This window comes from Rhipicephalus sanguineus, chromosome 10 (assembly GCF_013339695.2).
Source record: "Rhipicephalus sanguineus isolate Rsan-2018 chromosome 10, BIME_Rsan_1.4, whole genome shotgun sequence".
NCBI classification, from domain to species: Eukaryota; Metazoa; Arthropoda; class Arachnida; order Ixodida; family Ixodidae; genus Rhipicephalus; species Rhipicephalus sanguineus.
The window spans coordinates 83,491,153-83,505,348 of NC_051185.1; the positions used below are offsets into that span (position 1 = coordinate 83,491,153).

Here is a 14,196-nt window from a genome sequence, read left to right on the forward strand (position 1 = left end):
TTTACGCTAAAAAAGAAGTGAAAGTTTTGTCGCAAGGCGAAGAAATGGATGCGATAGCGACAAACTGGAATGCTACACGAAGAATGGCAAACAGCTCGATACTTGCAGCGCGCTGCTTAAGCACAAAGAAACGCCAAAATAACACACACAGGACGAGCGCGAACTAACAACGTCACAGTTGTTACTTTTTGTGCCGACTTCCTTTTGCCGACTGCAAAGTGCCGACTCTTCACTGACCAACTAGCCCCTACTTTGGCTCTTTTGATAGCAGCAGCTCACTCCTTCGCAAACGCGGTCGCTGCAGCGAGCGAAGCGACCTTCGTGCAGTCTCTTGCTTCAGCGCAAACTTTGCGGTGAAAGCGCAAGACGTACAACCCCCCCCCCCCCTCACAAGATAAGCCGTGAGCACGGGTGACCATGCCCCGATTGTCAAACTAAAGGTCACACTACAGTATGAGGGGGGCGCTTACGTACCAATTCGTCAAACACGAGCGGGGCGACGAACTTTAAAGCGCGCCCTTCGCGCCATCTCGCGGGTGATAGTGAACACCTGAAGCACCTCCGAGCGCTGCGTACCGCCTGCGGTAAATGGGCATATAAATAGGCTCGCCATTAGTGTGTTATTTTATTATTATTTATTATACCCTCAGGGCCAAATGGCTTGAAGAGGGAGTGGATACAATACATGAAAATACAGAATAAAACAGTGCAATGATACAGTAACAGAACATTTCTCCAGGTATACGAGAATAGTAGTTATTTCAAAGAAAAAATAAAAATAAACAAACGGAGCAGTGAGTACAGGTAACAAATTCTCCTTGGTTAACATGTTATCTAATGTTTCGTGGGAAAGTTTGCAGTCATGATGGTTGCGAGCTTGAGGGAAGGTGGTTCCAATCCTGGATGTACGGGAATAATGACTGAAAGAAAGACTTAGTGTGGCATGACGCGTATCCTGCCTTATTACGATGATCAACGCGGTTGGACGACTTATGCTTCGTGGCGGGTTGTCTAACGCGGCGCGCTGCGGAGCGAGGGGTTAAGCAGTCTCTCGGGCTTCAAACTTATTTTCCGCGACAGCAGCATGTCCTTGTGGCGGACCACCGTCAATAGTGATGATGATTTTCAATCGCATTCCCACTGAAACGCAGCGGTGACAGGTAGGTGTCTAGCCTCTACTTGAGTTAATCTTTACTACCTCTGCTGCAGTCTATCACTTTGCGTACTGGACATAATCCCAGGATTTCAGGACGTCTATACGTCCCGCCACCTCCGGTGGCAGCCACGCGTCTCGCCGTAACTTGAATGGGATTAGTAACTTTGGGTCCTTCTACCAAATAGTGATTATGTTCTAGTTAAATTGTAACTTTCCAATCCGCTATCTCTGCTGCCCCAGCGAGGTAAGGCCTAGAAAGGAGATTTAAGTACTCCTTTTGCCTTACCTCGCGGTGAAACCCTTTATGTGTTATGCCCCCTCGGCCCCCCCCCCAAAAAAAAAATTAAATTATTCATATGCAAGCGATAATCAATTGCAGAAACCGAACGGCGTGCTCCATTTAATAGTGGATTGGATAGTATACGCACAGACGCCACCACACATGGGGTGTGTGACGGTGGCTCAAACATCCGCACGAATTGTTACGTGCCAGAAACGAAAGATAGCGCAGTGGTTACAATTTCCAGCTCCGAACATCATATAATCAGGCCCGTGCTTGCGTTCAAATACCGGTGGTGCACCAAGTTCTGGGGGTGTTTTCGACTGAAGCACTTTTGTGCTTTTTAAAGGGGCCCTGCAACACTTTTCCAAGTAACCATCGAATGACTCCATTAAAGGAGTTTATTGCCTCACGAATCGACAACCCGCAAAAAATTTTCAGAATCCGTCAAGTACGAGTGGATTTACGGAGATTTGTCGCACGCTGTAACTGCTTTCTCTCTTCTCTCTCATCCCGATGAACGCGCTGGAAGGTAAGCAGGGAGGGATGCATAGGCGTGCGCGGGGGGGGGGGGGGGGGAGAAGACGGGGCGCAAAGTTTGCCCCATACATTGACTTAATAGGGAGGGGGGGCCGCTACGATGAACCTTCGCCTGCAGTCGCCCCCCCCCTCCCCCTGAAGGGGAACCCTGCGCATGCCTATGAAGGGAATGGCATGGAGAAGGAAGTTACGTCACGCGCGCGTCATGACCTTGAACACTTTTTTTTTCTTGGAACGCGCGGCTTACTTTCAGTGTGATCGCGAGCGACCACGCGGGCGCGTGGCCGCCTCCCACGGCGACCGCAGTAACTACGCAGCACACGACGCTCAAGTCAGCCAATGGCCGTGAAATTGGGTATATGGCGCGGTCATTTGTGTATATATGGCATTATTTATCGGCAAAAGAGGGAACGATTTCTAGCTCATTTTGAGAATGACTGTAAATTCTAGGCCGCGTGCTGCGTTATTATGTTTGGCTCGCGTGTTCCCAGGAGCCTCAACTACCGACCGGCAGCGTTTTCTGACCATGCTGAAAAACTGTTGCAGGGCCCCTTTAAGGACTACGGGCCTATGTGAACGCCTTTGACTATTGTGCAGTGCCGCCGCCGCATATGCGTCAGATCATTTATTAATAATTTCCTTCTTTCCTTTCCCTCCTCTTTCATCTCTTGTCTTTCTACTTCCCTTTCCCATTCCAACAGCGTAGGGTAGCCAACGGGGCATTCCTTCCTTCTTCGACTACGAAGTATTTTGTTCGTGAATGACTTTTTATATGGCTCGGTCATCCCTGCCAATGATCTCGCTGTTATTCCATCTTTATTTTTTTTTTACCTGTGTTTTAGGGACGTGAAAAAAGGGCACGACCAGCACAAGTGCTACACATTCAATGGTTGTAACGCATTCGCAGTGATGTTTCGCTGCCTGGGCGTCGTGGCGATGGCGTGGGGCAACCAGCGGCTCTCGCACCGGCTACACGCGAACATGCTGAGCCGGCTGCTGTCCAGCCCTACGTCCTTCTTCGACGCCACCCCTCGGGGCCGCATCGTGACCCGCTTCTCGCTCGATCTCTACGCCGTCGACCTGAGGCTCTTCCTTAGCGGCAAGCAGTGCGTACAGAACGTGCTCGTGGCCATGGGCAAGCTCTGCGTGGTCGCCAGCCAGGCCTCGGTCGTCGTGCTCGTCGGCGCAGTCGGCGCGCTCGCAACGCTCGTGGCCCTGGTGAGCGAATCTCACGCCGAGCTCGTATTCACATAGCTATGTTATTGCAAATCAGTTCAGCGGAATCCCGCAAGGTGGCGGAAGGGTTAACAGAGGGAAAGAGAAGAGTGGGGAGAGGGAATTGATTTGAAATAATATGTGTTCATGTGCTTCAAGTTGCCGATTAATTCGCGCTCGCGCTGACAACTGCTAGCTTCCTGGTTAGCTCAATTGGTAGAGCGACCGACTCGGAATGGCGTTGATCCCGCGTTCGATCCCCTGATCAGGACGAATTTTTCGGCAATAAGAAGCTTACTTTCTGAGATATCCGTATGGAGTTCCTTGTGTCTTCGTGCCACGAACGGGTGGTTGTCAATTTCCCTCTATTTCACATAGCTAATAAAGTCGAGCTTGGTTATAACGAGGTAGGATTAGGACCATGAGTTAATTTGTTCTATTCAATATTCGTTGTAATGCTAGGGATAGAAATTGGCTCTAACAAATCGCCAATCTGTATCGCGCAAGAATCATGGATACAAAAAAAAAGTTCGGCAGATTCCACGGCTAGTGGGAATCGGTATCATGCGAAACAGTCAACGAGTAGTTCTATGCTGCTTTTTTTGGGGGCTTTGAGCCAAGCGTTACGAGTTGGATCGACGTGGTTTTGTAACTGTAGCAGTTGTGTTGATATCGTGGGCTTACCTGGCAGGTCGACAACGCTGGCGTTTAAAGGGTAAAAATTATGGTCTGATGTAACGTCAGCACTCACGTTAGAGCACATACGTCCGTTTTATCGAAATGAAGTACACTTTACGGTGCGATGATGTTAATATCACACGTAGCTTTCGTTAGCGAATTCATCCGGGGTAGAGCGACGCTTAAATTTATCTTGCTGAATCATAGGAATACAAATGTAATGTTTATTTGACTGCTCTATAAAAGCGGAGCCAACACTGGAAACGACAGACGTTAACCTGACATGACGCCTGTGTCGCAGGAATACATATGTAGTGTTTATTGCCTTCTTGTAAAATTAGATAGCCAGCACCACAACCACAATTGACGCTGCACCGACATTACGCCTGCATAGGCTGTTTTTCCAAACTACTTTCTAGGCCTGGCGTGGCTCTGTGGTAGAATACCTGATCGCCACGCAGAACACTTGGGTTCGATTCCTGCTTGGATGCTAATTTTTATTATTTGCGTTCGTCGGGTCGACGCTGCCAATGTCGGTTTTCTTTAACGCTCTGGAATTTAAATTGCAAATGTCTGGTCTCGCCATTCCTGGGTAGATATAAACTGTCAATCACCTGTGGCGCATACCCGTACACCGTGGCCCGTGGTAAACGGGTATGCGCCACACGTGTCTGTAGGAAAGGGTTCGACGATTTACGCGACAGGATTTTCACATTATTTATGGAATGACCAGACAGTCATATTCGTCAAATCCTTTTGCCCTCCCATGCCAATTTTCGTCTACAGCAAGTTAATGAGGGGATCACGAGAGCATCCAGACGTAGCCGGCTACAGATAGACAGATACGTAGATAGAAATGCTCAAAGTGCCTAGGGTTCGCTAAGAAATGCTTCGAATTTACAACGCATTATTCTAGTTTTCAAACCCACTATAAGCGAGGTAATCCTCATGTGTCTCAATGTGGTACTTCAAACTAAATAAACCGAAACATGAGAAGGTTTAATTACAAGAGAACGAAGTTCATTTGAAAAAAAATAGGCCTGCTTTCAGAAAATAGATGTGGTTGCGCATCGTCTTTCAATATTCATTTCGCTTTTTATGCTACCTTTGGAATGTTGAGGCTCGCGCGAACCAAATGTTTTTTCGTTACAGCCGATATCCCGGCAGCTCTCCCGTTTTCGGTTTCGTTATGAAAATAATAAATGTCACTGAAACGAAGCATGAGCAACCGAAGTTCGTACTTAGTTCACTTTAACCGATAATTCGCTATATCGGTGTTCGTTATAGCGAGGTTCAACTGTACTAGCAATAACCCATCAATGATATTATACGGGTCCGAGACTCGGAAGCCTAACACAACGAAACCAGAGAGGAAGCCAAGGACTGCGCATTCAGAGACGGAACGACGCATGTCAAGCGTAACGATGTGGGTGCACGGAGACAGCGGTTTGGATTGCAGAGCAAGCGGATACAACCGCCATTGTCAAGCCTCGTTATGGCCAACTTCATCTTACAATAATATGGATTTTTTATATCCGGACATTATAAACCTACAATTGTAACGCCGTTTTAATGACAAAACTATCGTTCATTTGCTTGGTCATATCCGTACCCGTTATGCCGAGGTTTCATGGTATAGTCCATAGAGTTTCCTAAAATTAACTAGAGGGTACTCTGGCGCTGCGATCCTTCAGCCACCACGGGAATGATGGGTAGTACACGGATTTGCCTAGTGTTCGTGCTTGCTGGCTTCAAACGCACTTGTGGCTTTGTTTATTGTTGTGTTTTTGGTTTTCTTTCGAATAAAAGAATGGATCGTTGTGAACTTCGGGACCAGATTTGAATTGGTGAGCCTAAAAGGGTTAAAGTAGTGAAGTGGAACTGCTGACTTTTGTTGAACTTAGTTTTGCGACAAAGCGGATGCAGGCGACGCGGAGCCAAACGGAGCCGAAAGAACGAAGTTTAGACAAATCCGTGTACTACCCATCATTCCCATGCTGGCTGAAGCGCCATGCGTTGCAGCTCCCATAGACACTAGCGCCAGAGTTCCCTCTAGTAAGTGCTGTAGGAAACTCTATGGTATAGTCTACGTGAAGTGGACAGAATAGAACGTAGTAAGGCACTTTTAGCAAGTATTTATCACCATTGCAACCCGCAAAGCAGCCATTCTCCATCTACGTTCTACAGCACTTTGCTTTCAACATTTTCTTCATATGAAAAGTAATCAGTTATACGGTCCCGCACGCATCTCCTGTACAAGTTCGAAGTGTAAGGCGCGACGACGACAACGGCAAAAGGGAGAGTCATACACAGACACACCCTCGCCGTCGCGCCTTACACTTCAAATTGTGCTGAACCAACACGCCCCGTCTGCCATTCTTCCCTCCAGTACGAGATGTGCCACTTTCGTGGCCTACTGAAAAGCTGGCTTTTCCACATAAAGACGTTTACTAAAGGAAAAAACAACCTCTAGGCATTTTCTTTAAAAGCGAGGAACGTTCACACCGCTTGCGTGCTCCGAAACCTGTTAAAAAATCGATTCACATTCTAATTTTGATCCCCCAGCTGTCAAAAGGGATCGATTTCAAGGACCTATATCTAGTGCTTGTGTTTGGATTCATGGCTCGCAGACTCAACTGCACCCTTCTTACACAGATATATTCTATGTACAAACACAACACACAACATAGACATGACTACATTACACGAATATGGCTAATCTGTAAGTGCCTACAGTTACCACTTTGCATGAATAGTCGAGCATAATGTTCCGCAGTGACATCACCACGGTGACAAATAGACATCCTGAAAACAGGTGCGCCTGCTATTTGGTTCCCCTTTGCTCTCAAGGCACGTTCACACCGGCGGCTAGCAACGGTCGCGCGACTAAGTTAGTCGCAAACGGTCGCAAATGGCCGTTTTCGTCGCAAAGCGACGGCTTTGGCTCAGTCGCTCGCTGCTCGATTTTTCAGTCGCGCGACTGCAGTCGCAAAGCTCTGAGCCAATCAGATGCGCAGGAACAGGGCGTCAGCCTTTTATTTGCACCTTTTTTCAAGTGTAGCGTATCGAACTTGAAGTTTCTGTTCTTTGTTAACCTCTCCCCTTTTCCTCATTTGCGTCTCTCTCTTTCTCTCTTTCAACAAAAGCAGCAAAAGCTTGATTTAGGTGGGTTGGTTCATGCTAAGTATCTCAGCTACAGCGCACGAAACTGCAGGAAGGAAAATAGAGGCAGGAAGGGAAAGGAATGCTCTCTTTTCTATCTGTATTTTTTCCTTCATATTCCCACGAGCATTTACTGCTTTATTTTTATGTATTCGGGTTCCACCCACAAATACTGTTGGCAACGCTCGGAGCTGACCGCGCCGCAATGTTTGAGAAGCTTCGCGATTGTTTGAAATCATTCTGTTAAGATTGAGCGCAGGACGCGAATAGTGAAGTTTATTCGAGAGCTACGCGAGCGCTAGCGATAACGCTGGAAGGTTCGGTGACTGATGTATAGAAGACGTACGCGTTCCAGCGATGACTAGATTACTCGACGGCCGACGACAGTGCTTGTCACTATCATTGTACAGCGTGTTCTGCTTGTACCCTAACTTTTCATTTCCTGGACACAAGCTCACACGAATAAAGAGATTCGTCTTGAACACAAGGACTGTTGCCTTCTTCAACGTCATGAAAAAGTCAAATTTTTTGCTCTGTACCTACGATGTCTACCAGTAAAAGCGATGAATTGAGGGGACAAGAGCATGCGTGTGTATGCTGCCCAGTGCACTGTTCGCCTTCTTACTTCCGGCAGGTGTACAGCGTCCGCGCAGCGTCTCTGGTGCTGTACACGGAGGCGGCGCTTGTGGCCCGAGCCATGCAGCACGTGGTCGAGACCCGGGACACGCTGACCACGGTGCGCAGCTTCGGCGCCGTGGGCCGCTTCTGCCGACTCTACAGCCGCCTGCTGGACGCCGAGGCCCGGGCGTTCGGCGCGTACCTCGCCTCGTACCGGGTCACCCGCTGTCTGGCCGCGTTGGCGGGACTCGGCGTGGTGCTGGCCACCCTGGGATTCACGCTCGCCGCCAGCGACGGCTCCGGCAGCTCCGACGTCGGACTGGCCCTCAGCTCGGCGCTGTCGGTAGATATGCACGCTCGCTAGCACTCGGAAGTCGCTGATGCAGTAAAGTGTAGGTAGTTTTCGCACTAATGCTGTACTGCTGCTCCGATGTCGACGCCCACCTCCCTAGCCATTTTAGTAATGCCGAAAGAAAGAGAGAGACAGAGTCGGAGATAGAGACAGCCCGGTAAACTTTACGGCACCTACACGCTGCCATCATGCTTGAATCAACCAAACAAAGCGAACAGGCAGTACAACCAAGGAAGGCATAGAGATATGTAAGCATTAATCACTGTGAAGCTGTTTACTTCAAGCTCAGGGGAGAACTCTTGCGTTGCCGGGGCGAAATTTTGTCTGGCTCGTCCGTATGTAGACAAAATGGGAAAAAAATGAAGACAATATCTGGATATAGTGCAGCTGTCGGAACGGGCTCACACGATGGCGCTTGACTCGATGTAATGTGGTGGCACTGCTACGCTACGATGTATCGACCACTGCGAGAAACCGGAGAAGGCGAGACGTCGAGACGAAAAATTTATGCATACAAGCGAGATGACTGACCGAGTACCAGATGCAAGACCGAAGTTAAGGAGGAAAATCGAGTCTCGAAGAGATTAGAAATCTTTGAATGGTGAATGTCGCTGGAGTCAACGTTTCGACAAGTGGACTTGTCTTCAAGGCAGACAAGACCACCTTCGAAATGTTCGCGTCAGTGACTACCCCCTGTTCAAGCATATTTCATCTCATGATGACTATTATGTATTATAAGCGAGGAATGTTCGAGAAAAAAAAATCAAGCTTCGGCTCCACTGGTTATACACATCGCAATGCAAAGCGGCCTCTCAATTACGCGACAATTAGAGGGACCAATTTTTACTTACTGTGAGCTATTTACCCATGAGCAACTTGTAGTTTAGTACTGGCACCGTGTGTAACAAGTTTTAATTACTGTACAAGCGCATATTAGAGGCGATGTACGTACATCAGCACTAAATTTACTATCTTACAGGTTAAGTGCGCAATGGAATTCTATGCTAACACTCTATGGCTTTCCACGGACGCCGATTCAATACGCGTGCCGGTTAATAAAATCGGAGTGGCTCCTGAACGCAGAAACCTACATACTCACGCGAACGTGACTAGCCATCTATGATGGAGGACGATTAGTTACAACTAAATAGAATACCTAGTCCTTCAATCGCAGATACCGATCCTGATGATGTCCATCACGCTGTCATTGTTCGCCGTCCTGCAGCTGCTGGTGCAATTCCAGAGGACTCTGGAGTACACGGAACTGCCGCAAGAGGTCGCTACTTTCTTTCTTAAAAAACTGTACGCCCCGTATCGAGCATCGAGATATGTACATACCGGTGCTTTCACAGATCTTTCACAGATATTCATAGGACCCAGGCCCGTAGCCAGGGGGGCGGGCCCCTAGCCCCCCCCCCCCCGAAATTTTGGTGAAGTAGGTGTTTTTACCAAAAATAAATAATGAAAATAGGTGTTTTTCTCAATAGTCCAGGTTTTCAACAAGTAGCCCCCTACCCCCCCCCCCCCGTAAAAAGTTCCTGGCGCTGCGGGCCTGATAGGGCCTCATATATGTCGTAGGGCATTCTAAAAAAGCGTCTTTCTCATATTTTCCTTGTATGTATTCCAAGCATGGGCATCGCATAATAAAGCCAGTGTATTGTCATATATTTGTTTTTATTGATTGATTTCAAGTATCCTACAGGCCCTATTAACTAAAGGGGGCGTCACAGAAGAAATGACGAAAAGAAAATTGACCCATGAGGGCCAGAAATATTTACAGTAATAACGCGCTTGTAAAACAGTGTTACAAATAGTACCAAATAGGAAAGCAATGCTAAGAACAGTCACAGAAAAAAAAAGGAAAACAAAGTTTGTGGTAGCAAAATAACCCGGGCATTACTCGCGCATAAGCATATGCAGCAGCAAAAAGTTCGCATAACTCGCGTACATTAACAAACAACAATGCGTAAGCTGCGAAAATCTGCTTGCAAAGCAGCGCTAAAGTTAGGAGAAATGCGTCAGAAATGCTAAGAACGCCTCATAAGAGAAAGGCCGTTATGGGATCATACAGTACGGCGCATTCTTTGCTGATGAATTATTTTCCACGCTAAGTGAAGTGAATAGATCGTTTACAAAGTCTGAAGAAGGTTCGACGTTTCAGTACCGCGGGAAGATTTCTTATTCGCTGACCGATGCGGACTCACTGAAGTCATTGTGGGCTCATTGAACAAAGAATGGGAAGCTACTGAACCGAAAACCCGTAAACGATTCGGAAACGCCGAATCTTCTTGGTACTTCTTTTTGGTACCGCAATTATTTTCAGCTCATACATCACTTGACGAAATTTCATAGAACCTTTGGACAAGGTAAATAACTTGACGAACCAGAAAAAAATATTACGTCAGCCTTTAGAACAGTGAATTGATTACATATTTCGGACATTTGCTGAGTACAATAAGTAATCCGCAGAGGAGCAGTTTAAAAATTGCAATATACATAAAATGATTATTCCTTTCGTCGAACCTTCATTCGCGCGGTGACAGTTGCATGATATTCCGAATGCTTATTTGCTAATCAATTCTTGTTTAATACTTTCTCCCTTTTTTATGTGGATACAGGTAAATTGCGATATAAAAAAATTTAGGAAAATCGACAAATTACTTCGTTATATCGAAGTTTCTTTAAACTGAAACACGACCTTTAAAGCGACGCGTTTTCGCCAAAGGCTTCTTATTTGCACGTGAAGTGCTGGAAGAATGTTTGACTAATACGGCAGTACAAAAAACTAATTTCAATAACTCGAAAAAAAGAATATCCTTGAACCTGAGATCGAGCGACCGCGGCTTGATGCTGCGCCGGCGAAGTAGTCCTGTACACAGCAGCCGAACGTCAAGCGTGAACACGAAAAAAAAAAAATGCTGGTCCAACGCACTGTGGTAATTCAGGAGGATAAGTGTTCGAAAAAGCCTCGTGTAACTCAACCAGATGACCACTGGCTCCAGCAGAGGTCTCAATTTATCGTTTCTGTCCTCCTCTGGCACGACACTGTAACTTCGTTATATTGAGATCACGGATAAGCGACACGCTTTTTATAACGAGGTTCAAAATACATGGTATTCTATGGACATGAACTTGTAAAAGGTGAAATGGGTCGTTATGTCGAGAATTTCGTTATACTGAAATTCCATACTTCGGGGTTTAACTGTGTTTGTAGGAGAACGACCCAGAGCCGAGAAAGAGGCCCTCGCTTCAATTTCGGCGCCGCTGCAGCAACACGATTCTCCTCGACGAAGTGTGGCCAACCAGAGGCAGGATCGAGTTTCAGCGCTACACTGCGTCTTACCGACCGGGCGTGCTGCCCAATGTCCTCATCAGGGTCAACTTCGTCATCGAAGGCAGTGAAAAGGTGAGCATGATTGTCACATCGCGAAGCCAGACACGGATGTCACGAAGAACACGAGCAAGAGTTGGTTGTATCACCCTTGTTCACGTATTAACCCCAATTATTTCGAATCACTTAACTAGCAAACATAAGAACACCATTCATAAGTAACAGGTCATGAATTGTGTGATACATTGATTTAAAAATAAAGAATGAAAAAAGAGAAAAAGGAAAAAAATATTTACTGCCGTCCTGGCTTCATTTTCGTCCGGCGTCTAGAAATCTTATCGCCCTGACAATCACAGCGGTTAATGATTTTTAGAGTCGCAGCTGCTTGGTGGCTATCTGACACATCAACATTTTTTAAAAATCTCTCGCAGATGCATGTGCGTGTATATGTGCTTGCTTGCCGATGCGTGCATAAATTTTTTTTCTCAAAATGCGCAGTTACAAAATACCGGAAAATGAACACTATTGCTACCAGCAAAAGGTGATCATGGTAAGACGAAAAGCGCTGTAAGGACAGCAGAACTAACATTAAAATAAAATGAACAGGTTGGTCCTTTTAGGTTACATGCTGAATCTTTCTGTTTACCGGGCTTCTTAATGTCTAGGTAATTAGTGCAATCACGATATAAATCTACGTATGAACAGGATGCAAATTTTCTCGTTGCTTGGGTGCTTCCGTTGAGTTCAGTGCGCTCATTTTCTAGAATGTAGAGGGTAAGGGTTTCCCGCTTTCCCAACATCATAAGCACTAGCGTCATGAATGTTATAATAATAATATTCGGGGTTTTACGGGCCACGACCACGATATGATTACGAGGCACGCCGTAGCAGAGGGTTCCGGAAACTTTGATTAAAGAACACCTAAGCTAGACCGAGTTCTACGACGACAGAGTGATTTCTTTCTCTCCTTTTCTACCATTCTCATAGGCGATATCTCCTACTCGCCACTTATTTCTTCATAAAACACGTCGACAATGTCCGCACTAAGCGTTGAGCCTGTCAATATTTCGCCTTTTTTCGGCTACACGCGGCTACTTCCGCTTGCGCAGTCGAAAACGCGCAAAACGAAGTGAAATCTGTTGGTCACGCACGAGCATAGGTCGGCAAAAAGTGTGGAGCTCACTCAGACTCACTCATGAAGCATATTTTGCCTTTAGAGCTCACTCGGACTCAGACTCACCAAAACTTTCCTCAACCGGACTCGCTCGGACTCAGACTCACTAAAATTTGTCTGAACCGAACTCACTCGGACTCAACCTCGCCAAAATATTACTCACCCGAGCTCACTCAGACTCAGACCCATGGCTCGATCTGAGTCTGAGTGAGTCTCAGTGAGTCGGCTCGTGAGTGAGTTTGCCGACCAATGCGCACGAGTCACGCGAGACATGGCAAAACGGACGTGCGACAGCATGGAAAAGCAGAGTAGGAGACAATTCACAACTGATATCTCAGGTGTGTGGACCAATCGAGAGCTTGCACCCTCATGACGTCACGTGGACAGACCGCTGGTGCCTCGAATTGTGTCACAGGAAGGGGAAAAGCCAGGATAGGAGAACGCGATCGTTCTTTGTATTTTCAGAGGACGACCCGCCGTGGTGGTCTTGTAGTTATGGTGATTGACTGCTGACCCGAAGGTCGCGGTGGAGACAAAATGTTAGAGGCCAGTGTGCTTAGATTTACGTGCACGTTAACGAACCCCAGGTGGTCGTATTTCGCAATTTCCGATGCCCTCCACTACAACGTCTCTCATAATCATATCGCAGTTCTGGCACGTAAAACCTCAATAATTTTTATTTCAGATATTGTTTAGGGGCCCTTTAACCTGCACTGATATTGCACAGAACATGGGCCCCTGGCATCGAAATGCGACCGTCATGAGCATTATAGTGGTATAGTGGGTAAGGACGTATGATATTCCTTCCGCACAGCATTCGCCGTTCTTCTATCCCCTCTGCAATATTCACGTCGTGATCTCCGTTGTAGTAAACGCGCATCCTTTATCGCAGGTGGGCGTGGTTGGTCGCACGGGAGCCGGGAAGTCTTCGCTGGTGCAGGCGCTGCTTCGGGTGCTGGTGCCCACCGAAGGTCGCATCCTCATCGACGGCGTCGACATCTCGTCGCTGACGCTCAAGAAACTGCGTTCCGCCATCACCGTCATACCGCAAGTTGGTAACGCGCATGCGCCGACCAGATTTATCCCTCAGTGTACGAGATCGATGAAACTCACCTTGTCGCGTGCTGATGCGTTCGGTCTTGTCCTAGATTTTATGCAAAGCAGAGGCAAGACTGCACGCAGCAGCTTAGAAACCCAGCGTATCCCGAAATTCGCTAGCAAGTGCTTCAGTATCTTTTCTGTTTTCTCTGTTTGATGGTGAGCTTTATCTTTTGAATGCGGCTATCGGCCGCACTGAGCAGTTTGTGGGGATCACGTGGCTGCAGCAAGCACAGGATGGGGTTAATTGGAAAAAACATAGGAGAGGCCTTTGCCCTACAGTGGGCGTAGTCAGGCTGGTGATCGGTCACACCTAGGAGATAATTGTAATGTAGACGCGCTCATCGAAATGCACGAACGAGTAACGGAATAAGTGGACAAGACGAGTGATCTGACGAGTATAAGCGCGTCCAGTTACAATGCCGTACCAACTAGCCCAAAATGAAGCTTTGCTAGGAGATAAAACATTTGCGTGTTTAGGGTGCTTTTGTGTGCGTATTGTCTCTGGCGTGGTTGCCTGTTTTCGCTTTTACTTTCACAGTTCCATTTTTGCTTCACTTATCTATAGAATGAAGATATAGAAAGTTTGCCG

General features: G+C 47.1%; 1 protein-coding gene across 1 annotated transcript in view; it reads left to right on the forward strand.

Annotated features, from left to right (window-relative positions):
• The window catches only part of LOC119406551 (ATP-binding cassette sub-family C member 4), a 79,961-nt gene that overhangs the window by 41,041 nt on the left and 24,724 nt on the right, over nt 1–14,196 (forward strand). The window contains exons 16-20 of the mRNA XM_049420133.1: nt 2,884–3,194; nt 7,666–7,992; nt 9,176–9,277; nt 11,216–11,407; nt 13,399–13,557. Coding sequence (XP_049276090.1) covers nt 2,884–3,194; nt 7,666–7,992; nt 9,176–9,277; nt 11,216–11,407; nt 13,399–13,557 — 1,091 coding nt within the window. The remainder of the gene's footprint in view (nt 1–2,883; nt 3,195–7,665; nt 7,993–9,175; nt 9,278–11,215; nt 11,408–13,398; nt 13,558–14,196) is intronic.